The 15671-nt window shown below is 55.5% G+C and overlaps 2 protein-coding genes across 2 annotated transcripts; one reads left to right on the plus strand and one right to left on the minus strand.

The window, feature by feature from the left end:
- The first annotated feature begins 1825 nt into the window (after nt 1–1825).
- On the plus strand, nt 1826–10372 carry LOC119107699 (arfaptin-2). Its single transcript, XM_037231237.1, has 6 exons — nt 1826–2148; nt 2455–2625; nt 3353–3462; nt 4556–4767; nt 7539–7716; nt 8745–10372. Exons 1-6 carry the CDS (start codon nt 1827–1829, stop codon nt 8901–8903), a joined length of 1152 nt encoding a protein of 383 aa, XP_037087132.1. The 5' UTR covers nt 1826; the 3' UTR covers nt 8904–10372.
- Nucleotides 10373–12505: 2133 nt separating this feature from the next.
- LOC119107959 (zinc metalloproteinase nas-13-like) lies at nt 12506–15026 on the minus strand. The gene is made up of 3 exons (XM_037231550.1): nt 13634–15026; nt 12629–12750; nt 12506–12565 (listed from the first exon to the last, which is right to left on the minus strand). Exons 1-3 carry the CDS (start codon nt 15024–15026, stop codon nt 12506–12508), a joined length of 1575 nt encoding a protein of 524 aa, XP_037087445.1.
- Nucleotides 15027–15671: the final 645 nt, after the last annotated feature.

The raw sequence follows: 15671 nt of genomic DNA on the forward strand, positions 1-15671 counted from the left end.
AAAATGCCAGTGTGCTATGAAGTGCCTTGAGTGCCTGTTTAACTGAGTTTGAAGAACCAATAGCTCGTGCTTAGTGGCATTTGATCAAAATTTGCTCTTGTCATGTGGAACTTAATCCTTGGCAGTCACCATATCATAGTCCTGTAACAGTGGCAGGTGCCTGTTACAGCATGGTTTTGACCCAGTGTTTTAATGAAATGTGAAAGGACCAAGTGTCAGATTTGTGGTGGGTGGGAGTTATTGAGATGCATGCATGTTAAAATCAACTATTTTGTTCTAGGAAAGACTTAAGAACAGTTTGCAACCTATGATGAGCATACCAATAAGATTATTAGGGCAGGCAGAAGCCTGCCCCAAAAGGGTAGTCATCCCAATGGATTATATTTTGTAAATGTCACTTATCATCTCAAAGCTGGCTGATAATCAGATTGGTAGGCTGCTTTCTATGATGGTATTATTGTGAGTTACAGAACTTTGTGAAACCTTTATGACTTCAATTTAATAATTTCTGCCACCAAATTAAGATAAGCTGCATTAAGTTAAAATTTGTGCACTACCTTAGCTCCTACAAGATCTTTCAAAGTATTTTATGGTTTGCAGACTGGATAAGAGTATATTTTTTGTTGGGCTTGACCCACCTGAGATGTCGAAGGTAAAAATATTAGTGGGTGATTGAGCTATGCATGGCAGCATAGTTTGATGACAGAGCTGTAGAGATAACACCCAATCGTGAAATGTTCCAGCATGAGTATTATGTTCATTGCACTACTCAGTGCACATAAAATCTGGAAGGAAATAAGGTGTATGTTATGGGTTTAACAGGCAATAACAATTTGTTTTAGCTTTTTTAGCTTATGTTAGCATTTTTAGCATTTGTAGCCTTTTTGTTTTTGTTTTTATTGATTGCATGAGGCTACAAGTAGCTTAAACATTGAAAATTTGACCATAGTTCCTCATTTATTGATACAAAATTGCAAGTGCAATGCTTACATATGGAGAACACATATTTATATATTGATACCCTCAATAGATAAATCATAATACTTGCTTTTCAACTGGCTCACTGACTTATCATACACTTCTTGACATATTTTTTCCCACTCATCCAACAAATGGCACATCTGGCTTGATGGGGGCAGCCCTACGATGGCTGTGATAGTGTCTGTCCATTCTGATGGCCCAGTTACAGTGCCTGCTTTCCAATCCACCTACACATTGCAGGGGGGTTAAATCTGATCAGGTGCTCACTATTTCTATTTGACAAGCATTCCCTGCAGCCAGTGGCAGTGGCCACAAAAGATCAGGGAATGCCAGAAGGCAGGATGAACCCTGTTTAACATTGCAACACATGACTCCCACCATCAAATTCTGTCATTGATGTGACATTGTGTGATGAGATGGCAAGGGGTCAGGGCTCACACAGCAAGCAATGCTTAGTGTGTTCTCTGATCCCAGAAATACATCCATTCAATACCTTTGGCTGAAGTCTTTAGAAAAATAAATAGTGGAGCTGGCATGACTCTCCTTGCAATGCAGGACCCAGCATGACCAGAATGTCTGAGATTTAGAGTATTCATCCCACTTATGTCAACAATTGAACAATGTTGAAATGTTCAATGTGTTTGTTCCACTAATCTGTAGAGACAATGCCACCCAATGTGACTTTGTTCATGCATGTGCTGGTGTGTACCTAACAGAACAGGAATCAAGTCCTCTGGAGATGCTCTTAATGCATCTATATGAGCTTCTCCCAGCCTCCTGCCCATTGTTTGGCCTTGCCTGTGATATCACACTTAGTCCACACTGTTGGGGGTTTCAGGTGAAGCATGGCATCTTACGGAGAGCGCCTTCCTCTATCCATTGACGACCTCAGCGATGCGGACGAGGTGGAGCTGGGAGACAGCCCGTTGGCCGGTTACGGCCGGCCCTCGTGCGTGGACGGCTGCACGCCAGCGGATGGCGGCTCTGTGCCCGCCCAAAGTCGGTGGTTTGGTGGCGCCGGTGGCCCGGTCCTTGGCGCCGGTAATGAACACCAGCCCGGCAGAGGTGCGCCCGCCCTGGACGACTGGGCAGACCCGGCCACATTCGGCACCACGCTGCCGCACCTCAGCGAGCCGACAAACAACAGCCCACAGGCGGACCACACCCGTGAGCAGATACCCTTCCGGGATGGGATGAGAGGAGATGTCCCTCTAAGATGGAATGAGAGGAGATGTCCATCCGAGATGAGAAAGGAGGAGATACCCCTCCCAGATGCACTTTGAAATTTTGATTGCATTGGCTTACCACAGCCGCCTTTCTTTTCACACATTTGCTTTAGTTGTCAGTGCGGATGTGTCGCTGGTGTCCAGCGGGTACTGACACGAACCACCGCAGTCGTCACCGGTGATGACATCGCTGCCTGCTCCGCCGTGTCCCGTCTGGTGGTCCAGCCGGTGTGCCTGTCTGTCGCAGCGTCGCCGCTGCCACCGCCGTCGGCCCCCCGGCCCGGCTCGCCCGGCCGCCGCCAGCCGGGCGTGCAGGACCGTCTGGAGTCGCTTAAGGCCTGGGGCGTCACGACCTACAAGTGCTCGCGGCAGCTGATCGCCGAGCGACTGGGACGCGCCGAGCCGACTGTGGACACTGGTCAGTCTGCCAGCCGGTCGGCGGGGGGCGCCGCCGGTAGGGCTCTAACCGAGCCCTGTCCGCCGGTCAGACTGCCAGCCGGTCGGCGGGTGGGCGCCGCCGGTGGGGCTCTAACCGAGCCCTGTCCGCCGGTCAGACTGCCAGCCGGTCGGCGGGTGGGCGCCGCCGGTGGGGCTCTAACCGAGCCCTGTCCGCCGGTCAGACTGCCAGCCGGTCGGCGGGTGGGCGCCGCCAGTGGAGCTCTAACCGAGCTATCCGCCGGTCAGTCTGCCAGCCGGCCGGCGGGTGTGCGCCACCGGTGGGGCTCTCACCGAGCCCTGTCCGTCGGTCGGACTGCCAGCCGGCCGGCGGGTGGGCGCCGCCGGTGGGGCTCTCACCGAGCCCCGCCCGCCGGGAGGCTCGCGGCCTCAGCTTGTGAGGCGTTTGGTTTTGTCCGCGTTACTGTTGGTGGTTATGGGCGGGTTGTATTCTTATGTGCTTGACGGGTTGTGCGTGCGTCATGCATGCTTTTTCAGTCTCTGCCAGTGTGGGCGGTCCGACATACAGGAACGGGGGCGCGCTTGCTTGTCAGTAACTTGCGTGCTCTGTATAGCTCATACGCATTTATGTCAGCAAAACAGCATTATGGAAAGTGTCGCTTAAATGCGTACGCCTACGACGCTCGCATAATAGCAGCCTAAGTGTGTATAGGATGATGTGTTGAACATCCCCGTGACGTTTGTTTCAGAAATAAATGCTCAAGTAATTGTTCTCCGGGATACGCAGGCGCGATATCGTGACCTCGTGAGGGTTTCGCAAGCACTGTCGTCGCATATAAGTAATATGCTTGCCTCCCAGGTAGGTGGTGCCTTCATGTTTTAATGTACCCTTCTGTATGCCGATTTGTGACTCTCGAATGTGTTGTCTAAATAGGAAGAAGGGCATCTTTCTGGGTTGATTAAAGAGAGGGATCTGCCCACACAGGGCATGAGTATGTCAGGTCAGTTATCAGGTCACTTTGACCCAGCTCACACAAAACAAATGTGCCACAGGGTTTGGCATATAGCAAGGTGGGGTTAGATCGTAGACATATCAAGCATGTGACACGTAACACACAATACGGCGTCGGACCAGTTCGTGGAGGTGCAAAGATGGCTTGTCCGCCGGTAATGATAGCTCCCTTGATGTGTTGGGGACAGCGAATCGGGTGTCTCTTTAAGGAGCGTGTGAGATGGCTAGCAGCCGGCGACAACAGCAGGCAGCTAGTGGCCAGCGACGAATATTTTCATGAAAGCTCCAGATTTTGAAAGACGAGGCGTGCCAGATAAACCGTGTGATGTTTGCTGTATTAAAAGGGAACAGAATATAATGGTCCTGCTAGAGTTCTTCAACACTTACAAATTAACTTACTACCAAATGATTGAGAGAAAATCACGAGCATGAACAGATCAACTCATAATCACACGACATTAAAACATGATATGTCGCGACTTCTGCGCCCTCTCCGGCCGTAGTGCTATGAACTGGAACGCTGCGGCAATGAAAGAGCGAATTGTACTTGCCTTCCTTTATCCCGTGTGAACGTTCAAATGGTACGGAATTGGTACAGCTTAAATGAAAAGCTCATAGCAGGACCAAGGTACCCAATGTGCCAGGAAAATTAAGATATGCCACAACTTTCTGCACAACGCATGGATTTTATGACGGGGTGAGCCCCTTTGAACTCCTTTGTAACCCCCTTGTAGTCAAAATTGTGCCTATCTACTGCCGCGTTAAGGCCTACACTGAGGCACGGCAGTCGGCGGTCAGCTCGCGCTCGGCGGCAGCTGCGGAAGCTGCTCGGCTGCAGCCGGGGAGCTGCTCGGCTGCAGCTGCGGGAGCTGCTTGGCTGCGGCTGGGGAGCTGCTCGGCTGCAGCTGGCCGTCGGGGCCTGACCTACGTCCGGTTGCAGCTGCAGTTGGGTGAGCTGTTTGAGAAGCTGGGGCAGCGCAGTCCCGAGCTGCGGGACGAGTTCGGCTGTAACGCCGCCTCGCACCGGGCGCTGCACGAGAGCGGCCGGCCGCTGCGTGAGGCGCTGGTCTTCTTCGTCTCGTCCGTCCAGACACTGTGCGAGCAGACGATCGAGGACACGCTCGCCACCGTCAGACAGTACGAGGCCGCCCGGTGAGTTGCTAGCAGGCGATCTAGGACACGCTCGCCACCGTCAGACAGTACGAGGCCGCCCGGTGAGTTGCGAGCAGACGATCGAGGACACACTCGCCACCGTCAGACAGCACGAGGCGGCCCGGTGAGTTGCGAGCGGACGATCGAGGACACGCTCGCCACCGTCAGACAGTACGAGGCCGCCCGATGAGTTGCGAGCAGACGATCGTGCGACGTCTGATCGTGTCGGTCGTGACGTAGTGCGACGCGCGCCGTGCCGACCCGTGCGCAGTGAGCTCTTACTGTCATGGTCAGACCAGTGGCCGACGGAGGGATTTTTTCCACGCTTTTTATTGCTTATTAAAACCGACTGCCAGAAACCACCTGTATCAAAATTTCAAGCACGGTGAAACGTTCAGTAGGCCAGAGGGCATCTGACTTGCATCGTAACTTGCATCGTTAATTTACTGAATGGGAAGGGTAAGTTAACGATGCAAGTTACTTGCAAAGGACAGTTCGTGTCAGCATGGCTCCTAACTCTACAAAGCTGCAGTAAAAGTAAGGGCGGGCTGCGAAAAATGCAGACGGACATAAATTACAACAAAGTTTTCAAAAGCGGATTTTCCGGCTCCGCTGTCTGGTTGAAAGATCGAGGACTGACTGTCAGCGGCAGCACTGTGCGACGCGTAAAACTCTCCGCGCTGCTGCCAGAGCGCAAGCAAACCAGCTGGTGGGCAGGGCGGTACAGCTTGGGTGGCCGGTTTAACGTACACTGTGGCAGGCTCTGCTCAACCAGTATACTACACCCTGAGACATGCACCCGAACCATTCGGAGTAAAGTAAAAAGTATTGATGTGTACAAAAAGAAGGCAGGAACAATATCCCCCATTCACGCGCATCATGTAAGCTTAATTCTAAGGTGCTGAAAATTCTGGACTTTTGGCAACGACAAATTGCGACAGTCTTTGCCGGCTGGCGAAAACTGCTGCACGCAAACCTAATGCTACACGTCAAAATGTGGTAATTCAATCACCCAAGCCACTCGAAATGTGATATAAACCTTAGAAATGCAATGCGATTGCTTATTTGCCTTGTAACCGCGTTGTAGGTAAGGCGTCGGTTGTTTCATGTCGACAGCTTGTCGCTGGCCATCAAATGGCGAGATGTAAACCTAGAGCATATTTGTTGTCAACCAGATGGGAAATACAGGTCTGGAAACCCTGAAGCAGGCTTGCAAGGTATGGGTTTTGATCCACTACATGTTTTAGGGGTTTGCAGGTTCAGCTTCAGACTACATATGCATATCACGAAGGCAATGCAGTGGCACCGACGTTTATTATTCACATGATCAATGTTATATTGACATACAAGTTTCGAGGCATCAGCTAGTAGTTACTGGCATGCAGCAGATTATTCTACATTCAGCCGTCCTTCTGGTTCATGTGTGTGATATTATGCGTCTGTGTCAGCTGGTGCAGGAGGCATCCACGCTTCCGGATGGTGCACGTCGCGGCTAGCAGTCAAGGAACACACAGGCCATGGTCAATGGTCACACAAACCATGGTCAATGGTCACACAGGCCATGGTCAGTGGTCACACGGGTCGTGGTCAATGGTCACACAGGCCGTGGTCAGTGGCCACACAGGCTATGGTCAGCGGTCACACAGGCCATGGGTAACGGTCACGCAGGTCATGGTCAGTGAGGCCATGGTCATTGTTAGACAGTTCATGGTTAATGGCCACACAGGCCATGATCAGTGAGGCCATGGTCATTGTTAGACAGCTCATGGTTAATGGTCACACAGGCCATGGTCAATGGTCTTAGAGTCAGTTCGGATATTTCCTTACTTAAGTTAAAGGAAATATGATCCATTCTGATTTACGACATCAGGACATAAAATTAGCTGAAATTCTGCCACTTTGTGCCGATTTTAACCAGTTAAAACCAGAACATTGCGGACAGTTATTTTAGCTGTCTGAAATGCCAACCATGCGTACTGTTGTACCATAGCGTAGTACACCGCTTGCGGCCCTGGTCCGGTCTGTGGCTGGACCCCCGCGTCACGGTGACGTGTGGCGTGCATCGTGTGAACATCCGACAACTCGCCGGGGTGGAGTACGTCTGTTGACTGCGCTGTCCGGGTGGAGTACGACCGTTGGCTACGCCGTCAGGGTGGAGTACGTCTGTTGACTGCGCCGTCAGGGTGAAGTACGACTGTTGACTGCGCCGTCAGGGTGGAGTACAACTGCTGACTGCGCCGTCAGTGTGGAGTACGACTGTTGACTGCGCCGCCGGGGTGGGGTACGACTGTCGACTGCGCCGCCGGGGTGGAGTACGTCTGTTGACTGCGCTGTCCGGGTGGAGTACGACTGTTGACTGCGCCGTTAGGGTGGAGTACGTCTGTTGACTGCGCCGTCAGGGTGAAGTACGACTGTTGACTGCGCCGTCAGGGTGGAGTACAACTGCTGACTGCGCCGTCAGGGTGGAGTACGACTGTTGACTGCGCCGCCGGGGTGGAGTACGTCTGTTGACTGCGCTGTCCGGGTGGAGTACGACTGTCGACTGCGCCGTCAGGGTGGAGTACGTCTGTTGACTGCGCCATCAGGGTGAAGTACGACTGTTGACTGCGCCGTCAGGGTGGAGTACAACTGCTGACTGCGCCGCCGGGGTGGAGTACGTCTGTTGACTGCGCTGTTAGGGTGGAGTACGGCTGTTGATTGCGCCGCCGGGGTGGAGTACGTCTGTTGACTGCGCCGTCAGGGCGGAGTACGACTGTTGACTGTGCCGCCAGGGTGGAATACGACGCGTACCGGGCCGACCTGGAGTGGGCGCAGCAGCAGAGCCAGGCGCCGGCCGGCGCGCCGGCCCTGCTGGCCGAGGCACAGCGGCAGCATGACCTGCGGCGCGCCGAATACGAGCGGCTCCGAGAGAAAGTCTCCGTCAAGTTGCGCCTTCTGGATGAGAACAGGGTGAGTCGGCCTGCTGATGTCACAAGGCCCGCTGACGTCATGAGGCCTGCTGACGTCATGAGGCCTGCTGATGTTATAAGGCCTGCTGACGTCATGAGGCCCGCTGACGTCATGAGGCCTGCTGATGTCATAAGGCCCGCCGACGTCGTGAGGCCTGCTGACGTCATGAAGCCCGCTGACGTCATGAGGCCCGCTGATGTCATGAGGCCCGCTGATGTCACAAGGCGCGCTCACGTCACGAGGCCTGCTGACGTCACGAGGTCTGCTGATGTCACAAGGCCCGCTGACGTCACGAGGCCTGCTGACGTCATGAGGCCTGCTGATGTCATAAGGCCTGCTGACGTCATGAGGCCTGCTGACGTCATGAGGCCTGCTGACGTCATGAGGCCTGCTGACGTCATGAGGCCTGCTGACGTCATAAGGCCTGCTGATGTCATAAGGCCCGCCGACGTCATGAGGCCTGCTGACATCATGAGACTGACGGTTTCCGCTGACGGCACGGACACTGGACAACTGTGGAATTGGGATGAAGGCGTTGGTGGGCGGGGAAGGCCGTGGCACGGATGCCAATATATGTTTAGTTATCAGTGTGATGGACTAGGAAGTTTGCTTTTCCGGTTACTAGGGTGCAATGAGGTTGCCAAATGAGCGTACTTAGAATTATTATTGGCTTGGGGACCCGGTAACTTTGTCATAGAGGTGTTGCTGACAATTATACGCTGACAGTGGAACATTCGTCGAAAGGCCGGAGGTTTAAGTTTGAGGAAGGTTTTAGTTGCCGGCTTAATCTCATATTCTTACGATGTATAGGTGTGAAAGACGTTGAATACCCGACGCATAGCACTCGTTTTCGTTTCGTTAGAGCCAGCCTGTACATGCCGTGATATAGCCGTGCCGTCTTATTAGCATTACAACTGTGTGCACTTTGGTTTGGAGTGAGCAATACCAGCGGTCTGGGCTTGTTTGGGCCGGACTGCCTTTGTCGACGGTATCGTCACGCTGTGACCGGATGGCGCCATGACTGCCAGGTGAAGGTGATGCAGAACCAGCTGATACTGTTCCACAAGGCCGTCTCCAATTTCTTCTCCGGGAACTCGGTGGCCGTGAAGGCGACGCTGGCGCACCTGAGCGCCATGAGTCTGGGGGCGGGCGACGGCAGCACCGCCGGCCGACCCGGCGCCGCCTGAGGCCAGAGGTCAGCGGGAGGTCACGTGAACTCTGACAGCGGTCTCGGCGGCCGGCTCAGCTCATCACTCGACGATGTGTCAGCCGCGAATGAGGCAACAGCTTGACTCCGGGCGCAGAAGGGCTCCGACAAGCATCCGTAGTTCAGCACGAGGCGGGGCGGGGGGGGGGGGGGGGCGCTCGAAGCCAGGCACAGTCGCCGAGATATCAACCGGAGGTCAGTCACGTGCGAGTGATGCCTCGGCGTGAAGTCACTGGTTACTCCACGGCTAAGCAAAGCATCCGTACTGCGCTGGGGCGAGCTCGGCCTCATCTCGGCCTTGGGCTGGTGATCTGACCATTGTGTTCTGCCCTCATTGGTGCCTCGATATGTGCATTTGGCGTGCCGGCGCGCCGCGGAGCAATCGCTGCTCCCCAGCCGGATTTCACGGGATCCAAGCGTCTCGACTTCGCAAATCGCTGCGTTTGGTAGTTGTCAGCTGGCTCCCAGATTACCCGTGGAAAGACTGGTTTTATATGGGTCCCAGGTGATGCAGCCGTTGTTTTCTGCGGGTGCTTGAGCGTTTGAGGATGGCCCTGTCGTTGCGCGTCCGTCCACGGTTTACAGCTGTGTCCTAGTCCGTGCAAGCAATGCATCTCACACACGTGACAGTGGGGCTTAAAGCCTACAGTCGGCAATCATTTTTCGGTGTACTTTTGCCTGATGACCTGTAAATTTAGCAGCTAGATCAGCTTATCTATGGGAAAGGCAGCGCGCGGGGATGTTTCAAATTAGGCACATCCGAGAAAGGCATGCTTTCGCAGTGCCTGCCACAGTACCTGCCTGCCGCATTGTGCTGCGGCTCCTGGAGTCGCTCCTGTGTGACTCAGGTGATCTGGACCCCGGGAGTCGCTCCTGTGTGACTCAGGTGATCTGGACCCGGGGGTCGCTCCTGCCGCGGCTCCAGGAGTCGCTTCTAGTGCGACACCGCTTTGTGCTGCGACCCGGGGAGTCTTTCCTGCTTCGACTCTGGGAGTCTCCCCTGCCACCCCGGGAGTCTGTCTCGCTTCGGCTCCTAGAGTCGACTGTGGCGCTGCGACTCCGGAAGTCTCTCCTGCCGTGGCGCTGGCGAGCCTCCGTGAACGTTGACTTGCCTGTCAGGCTGGGCCGGTAGCTATCATCGTGGGGAGTCCGATTGGCAGCCATGTGCCGCCGTATACCAGCCGCCCCTTGCCGGACGACGGGTAGCAGGCCGCTTGGCGTCGTCCTGCCGACGCGCGCCGCCTGGTGCAGCCAGCTGGCCCACGCCGCCGGCCGGCTTCCTCGAGCAGCCTCCTGTCAACTGGTGCATTCCCGAGACTTAGATGCTTTGTAAATGCGTTTCTGCGTTATAGGCTTTTGGACAGCCTGTTTGTTACAGTGCTCGCTTTCATGTTCTCGGCAGATATATCATGCTGTAATCCACAAGAGTTTTTTGGTTTTGTTTTTTGTTGCCACGCTCGTCTACTTCGCATTGTCCACTGGATTGTCGGCTGCAGATAACTGCTGGCGATGTTGATTCACGTCGTTTTTGCACGTGTGCATTTTTCAAATAAGTATCTGGTGTTTTTCCTGTTAAATTGCATGGCAATTGAATGTTTATGAAGTGATATGCAATTATTTGTGATAGTACGTGCTACTTAATAAACTATATATCATTTGAAAATAAATAAGTTGGCTTGTGCAGGGACTGCTTGGTAACTTTTCCATGGGATCGCTCTGACCGAGTGGGGGAAGCGGCTGACCATGGGACCACTCTGACCGAGTGGGGGTAGCGGCTGACCATGGGACCACTCTGACCGAGTGGGGGAAGCGGCGGGCCATGGGACCACTCTGACCGAGTGGGGGTAGCGGCTGACCATGGGACCGCTCTGACCGAGTGGGGGTAGCGGCTGACCATGGGACCACTCTGACCGAGTGAGGGTAGCGGCTGACCATGGGACCACTCTGACCGAGTGGGGGTAGCGGCTGACCATGGGACCACTCTGACCGAGTGGGGGTAGCGGCTGACCATGGGACCACTGACCGAGTGGGGGTAGCGGCTGACCATGGGACCACTCTGGCCGAGTGGGGGTGGCGGCTGACCATGGGACCGCTCTGACCGAGTGGGGGTAGCGGCTGGCCATGGGACCACTCTGACCGAGTGGGTTCAGCGGCTGACCATGGTCGGCCACTCTCTCGTCGGTCCCTCTGGGGAGACGGTGCTGGTAGGGTCTCCTCGAGGAACTTTTTAATGGTACGGTGGGGAAATTTTCGTATTTCGGCCGTTTCGCACAATAGCTCGTCCCAGCTCTTCGTGAATCCCTCCCCTTCATGTCGCTTAGCACAGTCCCTGCAGTCAATCACTGTGGGCTGGGATAGCCTGAAGGTCAGGCATGGAAACGAAGACACACTTCTGGCTTCGGAACCGAATCCGAGACAAAGACAGGCACACAAAGCCTGAGTCGAAGCAGAATCCGATGGCTGCGAATTTGAAAATGCCGAACCCAAACTGGCCTCGAACTTTATAAACTCAAAGCCGGAACCGAAGTCGGTGGCTTCGTCAACAAGCAAAGATGAAGTCGGTCTGAACCCATCAGTGTGAAGTAATGAGGCTGAGATCGGACAAGGTCGTTTTGTGACACCAAAACTATTTTCGCTTCTGCTAAACTGTATGGGATCAGACGATATCATGGCGCGGTGGTGTGGTTATGACCAGGTGTTAGCATTGCAACTGATGTATTTTTTTTAAACTACCATTCTCGTCTCGTGTTCGCCATGTACGTACACAAAGTTTCGTTAACCGATTGTTAGATTTCAGCCGTATATGTATCACAGCCTAGAAGAGTTGTTGGTAAGTATTTAGATGGCTAGGACGTGCCAAACTGCCTTTGTAATGTTAAGGCGCAAATGCAGCGAGAAATTGCTACAATACCGGGCCAGCGACGTAAGTTCGCATGAACCCGAAGCCGGAACCATAGCTCAAAATTTGTTCGAGTCAAAACCGAAGACATCTGTTAAGGATGGTGCAAGGCAAGAGTCGAAGCATTAGTCAACCGTTTAGAATGGCATAAAGTCGAAGACGAAACGTAGGATAGTCAGTCTAGGAAAGCCGAAGTGAAAATGGAAGCTGTATTCACTTCAAGACTGCTGAAGGCTGTACATTTTGTTTCATTGTTCAGGATATCTCGGAGCTTTTGCACTCGCATCCATTCCATCCTAAATGTCTGTGTATCGTACACCGGCGCAGTGACCGCACGGTCCCGTGAAGTATATTTTGCGGATGTCAAGGAGGACGTTGAACACGCGTCGTGTAGTCTCAGTTATACCTCAGCAGACGCCGCTCTACACACCGATAATTGAAGCGGGGATCGTATTTCTAACCGTAAGTGCCGTTTGAATACACCATCACCGTGAAGTGCGTGTTAGTCAACCCTGAGAGACGGAGCTCGCGGAACTCTGCTATCGGTTACAAAGCTGGTGTCCCGAAGGAGCCTGCATCCACAAGTTTCAGCTACAGAACCCTGTAGAACCCCGTTCTCATCTACGTAACGAGAACACCCGCACCAAACGACAGCACAACCCATGGGGCGCCGCTGCCGACGCTCAGCAGGAGCCGCACGCCTTCTTGCAGTGGACGGTCATGTAGTCCGGGTTTGCGTCGCACTCGCCGGCGGCGGCCCAGCGGGCGCAGCGGCCGTCCGTGTCTCCGCAGCCGGTGACGCCGACCGCCGCCGCGGCACCGCACAGGCCGCACGCGCGTCGGCAGAACACGCTCATGTAGCTCCAGTTGGCCGTGCACTGGTTGGCGGCCGCCCACTGGGCGCAGGAGCCGCTGCGGTCGTCGCATGCTGCCCCGGCGGAAGGCGTTAGGGTCAGCAGGAGGCCAGCATTAGGGTCAGCACGGCTGAATCTTAGGCGATGTGCTGACAGTGATACGTGCCATAATATTGAGCGATATTTAATTCCGTCGTACACGTTTTCCAAAGCTGCTTAAAGCATGTGTGTAAACGAACACGGTTTGTGCTGGACACGCCCGACATAATGGATGCTATTTACCGAGAAACATAGCGTCGGGGATTTCGCATAGATCCGCAGTTCATGCTGGTGCTTTCTATTGTGTAAATAAGCTGGTCCGCAGTGTCATAGCTTAGCCGCCAGGCGGTATGCGGCATGCAAATCCAGAAGCGCGTCGCGGTGTCCATTGTGGGCGGGAATGTGTGGCAACTATCCGTTCGTAGATATTGTAATGCACATGGTGCTCATGTTTATGAACTTTCCTCATGAGGGTACCTGATTTCAACGTAAATAACCAATTTTTCTTCATATTTGCTTGGATCTTTCGAGCTGGTTTGTATGCGCGAAGCATTTCAAGTGGGCCCATTTTTAGGAAGCATTTTGTCGCCGAACTGATCCATGTTTTGGCTTGGACAAATTTGAAAGCAGTTTTTTTTCCAGCTCGCGAGCAACACTAATGCATGGCCGATTAAGTGTCCGATTCACTGGTAATCCAGGAAGCGATGACGTCATTTTAGAGTTAAGTTTAAATCAGTTTGGCCGCGTTTGGAGATAGTCTTCTTTACCTTATGCAGCCAAAGTTTGGCTATGCACTGACCACAAACATGCACCACTGACATGGACAGCCTCGCTGAGCAAAAACAGCTGTGTAATTGTGGGCTGTGGTCCAGCCCCTTATAGCCCACCTCCTCGCCAGCGCCAGGCCGAGCCACTTACCGCCGCAGGCGCCGCACGACTGTGCGCAGTTGATGGCCATCCAGTTCTTGTTGCGCTCACACTCTCCTCCGTCAGCCCAAAAGCGGCACCACTCGGCGACGTCACGGCACGTGGCTGCCGGCGGCGCGGCCGTGGTCGCGCCCGGACCGCCGACGTCGCAGCCGTACAGCCTGTTCAGCTTGGCCACGTCCGTGGCCGAGAAGCCGTTCCGCTGACCCATCTCGGAGCTCGACTGCAGCGGCGTGATGGTGGGGCGCGTCGGGTCGGCCGCAAACGCCCGCGGCCCGTAGTGGAGCACCGAACCCACGTCGTAGGGCTCCCCCAGGTCCAGCGTTTGACTCCAGGGCTTCTTATGGAAGTTATACTCCATGCCGACCCGGATGTTGTCCCAGTGGATGAGCACGTGCTCGTCGCGGTCGGCGCGACTCTGCTCGTGCCAGAAGCCGGCGGCGTGCAACAGCTCGTGGATGACGATGCCCGTGTAGAGACAGCCTTCGCCCAGCGACAGCTCCTGCCGGCCGCCGAGCACACCCACGTCGCTGCTACAGCCGCGGCCCCTCTTCACGTGCACGTAGTCGGCCTGGCCGTCGCGCGGCACGAGCCGCAGGCAGGAGCGCGTCGCGAACGCCTGCGCCGCGCGCGCCACCACCGCCCGCTCGTGCGCGCTGAACGACGACGAGATGGTGTAGGGGATCTGCCCGCCGGGCCAGAGCCTGCTGGGGTTGAGGACAGCGTTGCGCAGGAGGGCGCCGTCGTCGACGAGCGTCTCGTCCCAGTCGGCCAGGGCGCCCAGCTGCTCGGCGTCGGCGTGCGCGATGTCCCCCTCGAATAGGCCAGCCAGCTCGATGGGGTCCGCGCCGCCGGCGCCGCTCCGTGGCGCGTCGTCCGACACATGCTCCGCGTTGTCGAAGTCCTCCGGCGTCAGCGGCAGTCCGTACTCGTCGTCGTCCTCGGCACTGGGCGCGTTCCAGGGCGCCTGCGGCCGATCGGAGCCTCCTGAGCGCTTCAGCCAGACTGGCGACGGCGGCGGCGGTGGCCGGTTCGAGTCGCTCTCGGAGCGTTTGCGCCAGGCTGGCTGCAGTGAGTTGGAAGCGGCGGCGACGCGTTTGCTCCAGATGGGTGGCGGCGGCGGTGGCGATGATCCCTGCCCGGCCCGTTTACTGCCAGCTGGCGTCGGCGGCGTGCCGGCCCGGCCCGTGACGTTCCCCGCGGCGTTCCCGGCCGCTGTCACGGCACGCTGCTCATCGCCGGCGCGCTTGTACCAGCCTGTCCACCTGCGGGGGCCGAGCTCGCCGCGTGCCCGGCTCATGATGTCGAGCACGTCATCGGGAAGGCGAAGGGTGGTGGCAGCGGCCAGCGTGGCGAGCAGCGCGCCCACTCGCAGCGTCTGCATGGTGACTGGTGACCCCCGCCCGCCGGGCGCGGCCGCCTATATAGGGGACCGGCGTCGACAGGGGTGCCGCCATAGGGGCTCGAAGACGACAAACACGGGCCCGCGTGACGGTTGGGCTGTCCGGGCCGCTGGTCGGCGGCTGGTCGGGTGCAGCTGCCGACGCCCGGAGCTCCGGCGCGGCCCCACCCCTCGGCGACCCGGTGTGGGGCGGGCCGTGCCGAGGAGGTAAACAGGAGGGGGTCGATGGACGATCGAGCTCCTCCAGCCGGCCGCGCCCCAGCCGCGTGCCGATAACTACCGAGAAGGCTCCACGTGACGCGCCCGAAGCGCACGATTTGTCCTGGTTTGAAAATGACCGGTTCTCAGGAAATTGGTGCTTAAACAAGGAGGCGCGTGTCCAAATATTTGGTCGCGCGGCATACCGGCAGGGGAGCTCCGGAATTAGTACCGTTTCGTTCGTTGGGTCGGACAGTCGGCTGTTGGAACACATTTCATTGATGTAGATGGTGCGGGTTTGCCTTATCTTTATTTAGTGTTGTATGATTCGTCATGATTTTTCCATGTTGCAGTTTAATCTGTCGGATCTGAACATCACTTTGCAGTGGCGGGGAATTAATACAAAGGTGGCGAAAAAAGCTACAAAAA

The sequence above is a fragment of the Pollicipes pollicipes genome, unplaced genomic scaffold (genome assembly GCF_011947565.3).
Source record: "Pollicipes pollicipes isolate AB1234 unplaced genomic scaffold, Ppol_2.1 Scaffold_6686;HRSCAF=7923_pilon_pilon_pilon, whole genome shotgun sequence".
In the NCBI taxonomy this organism is placed as follows: domain Eukaryota; kingdom Metazoa; phylum Arthropoda; class Thecostraca; order Pollicipedomorpha; family Pollicipedidae; genus Pollicipes; species Pollicipes pollicipes.

Coding starts and splice junctions, on each gene's coding strand:
- LOC119107959 (XM_037231550.1), bottom strand. CDS start 15,026: ATGCAGACGCTGCGAGTGGGCGCGCTGCTCGCCACGCTGGCCGCTGCC. Junction 12,751..13,633: donor GTCGTGCGGCGCCTGCGGCG/GTAAGTGGCTCG, acceptor CCGCCGGGGCAG/CATGCGACGACCGCAGCGGC. Junction 12,566..12,628: donor TGTGCGGTGCCGCGGCGGCG/GTCGGCGTCACC, acceptor GCCGCCGGCGAG/TGCGACGCAAACCCGGACTA.
- LOC119107699 (XM_037231237.1), top strand. CDS start 1,827: ATGGCATCTTACGGAGAGCGCCTTCCTCTATCCATTGACGACCTCAGC. Junction 3,463..4,555: donor GTAATATGCTTGCCTCCCAG/GTAGGTGGTGCC, acceptor GTCCGGTTGCAG/CTGCAGTTGGGTGAGCTGTT. Junction 7,717..8,744: donor GCCTTCTGGATGAGAACAGG/GTGAGTCGGCCT, acceptor CATGACTGCCAG/GTGAAGGTGATGCAGAACCA.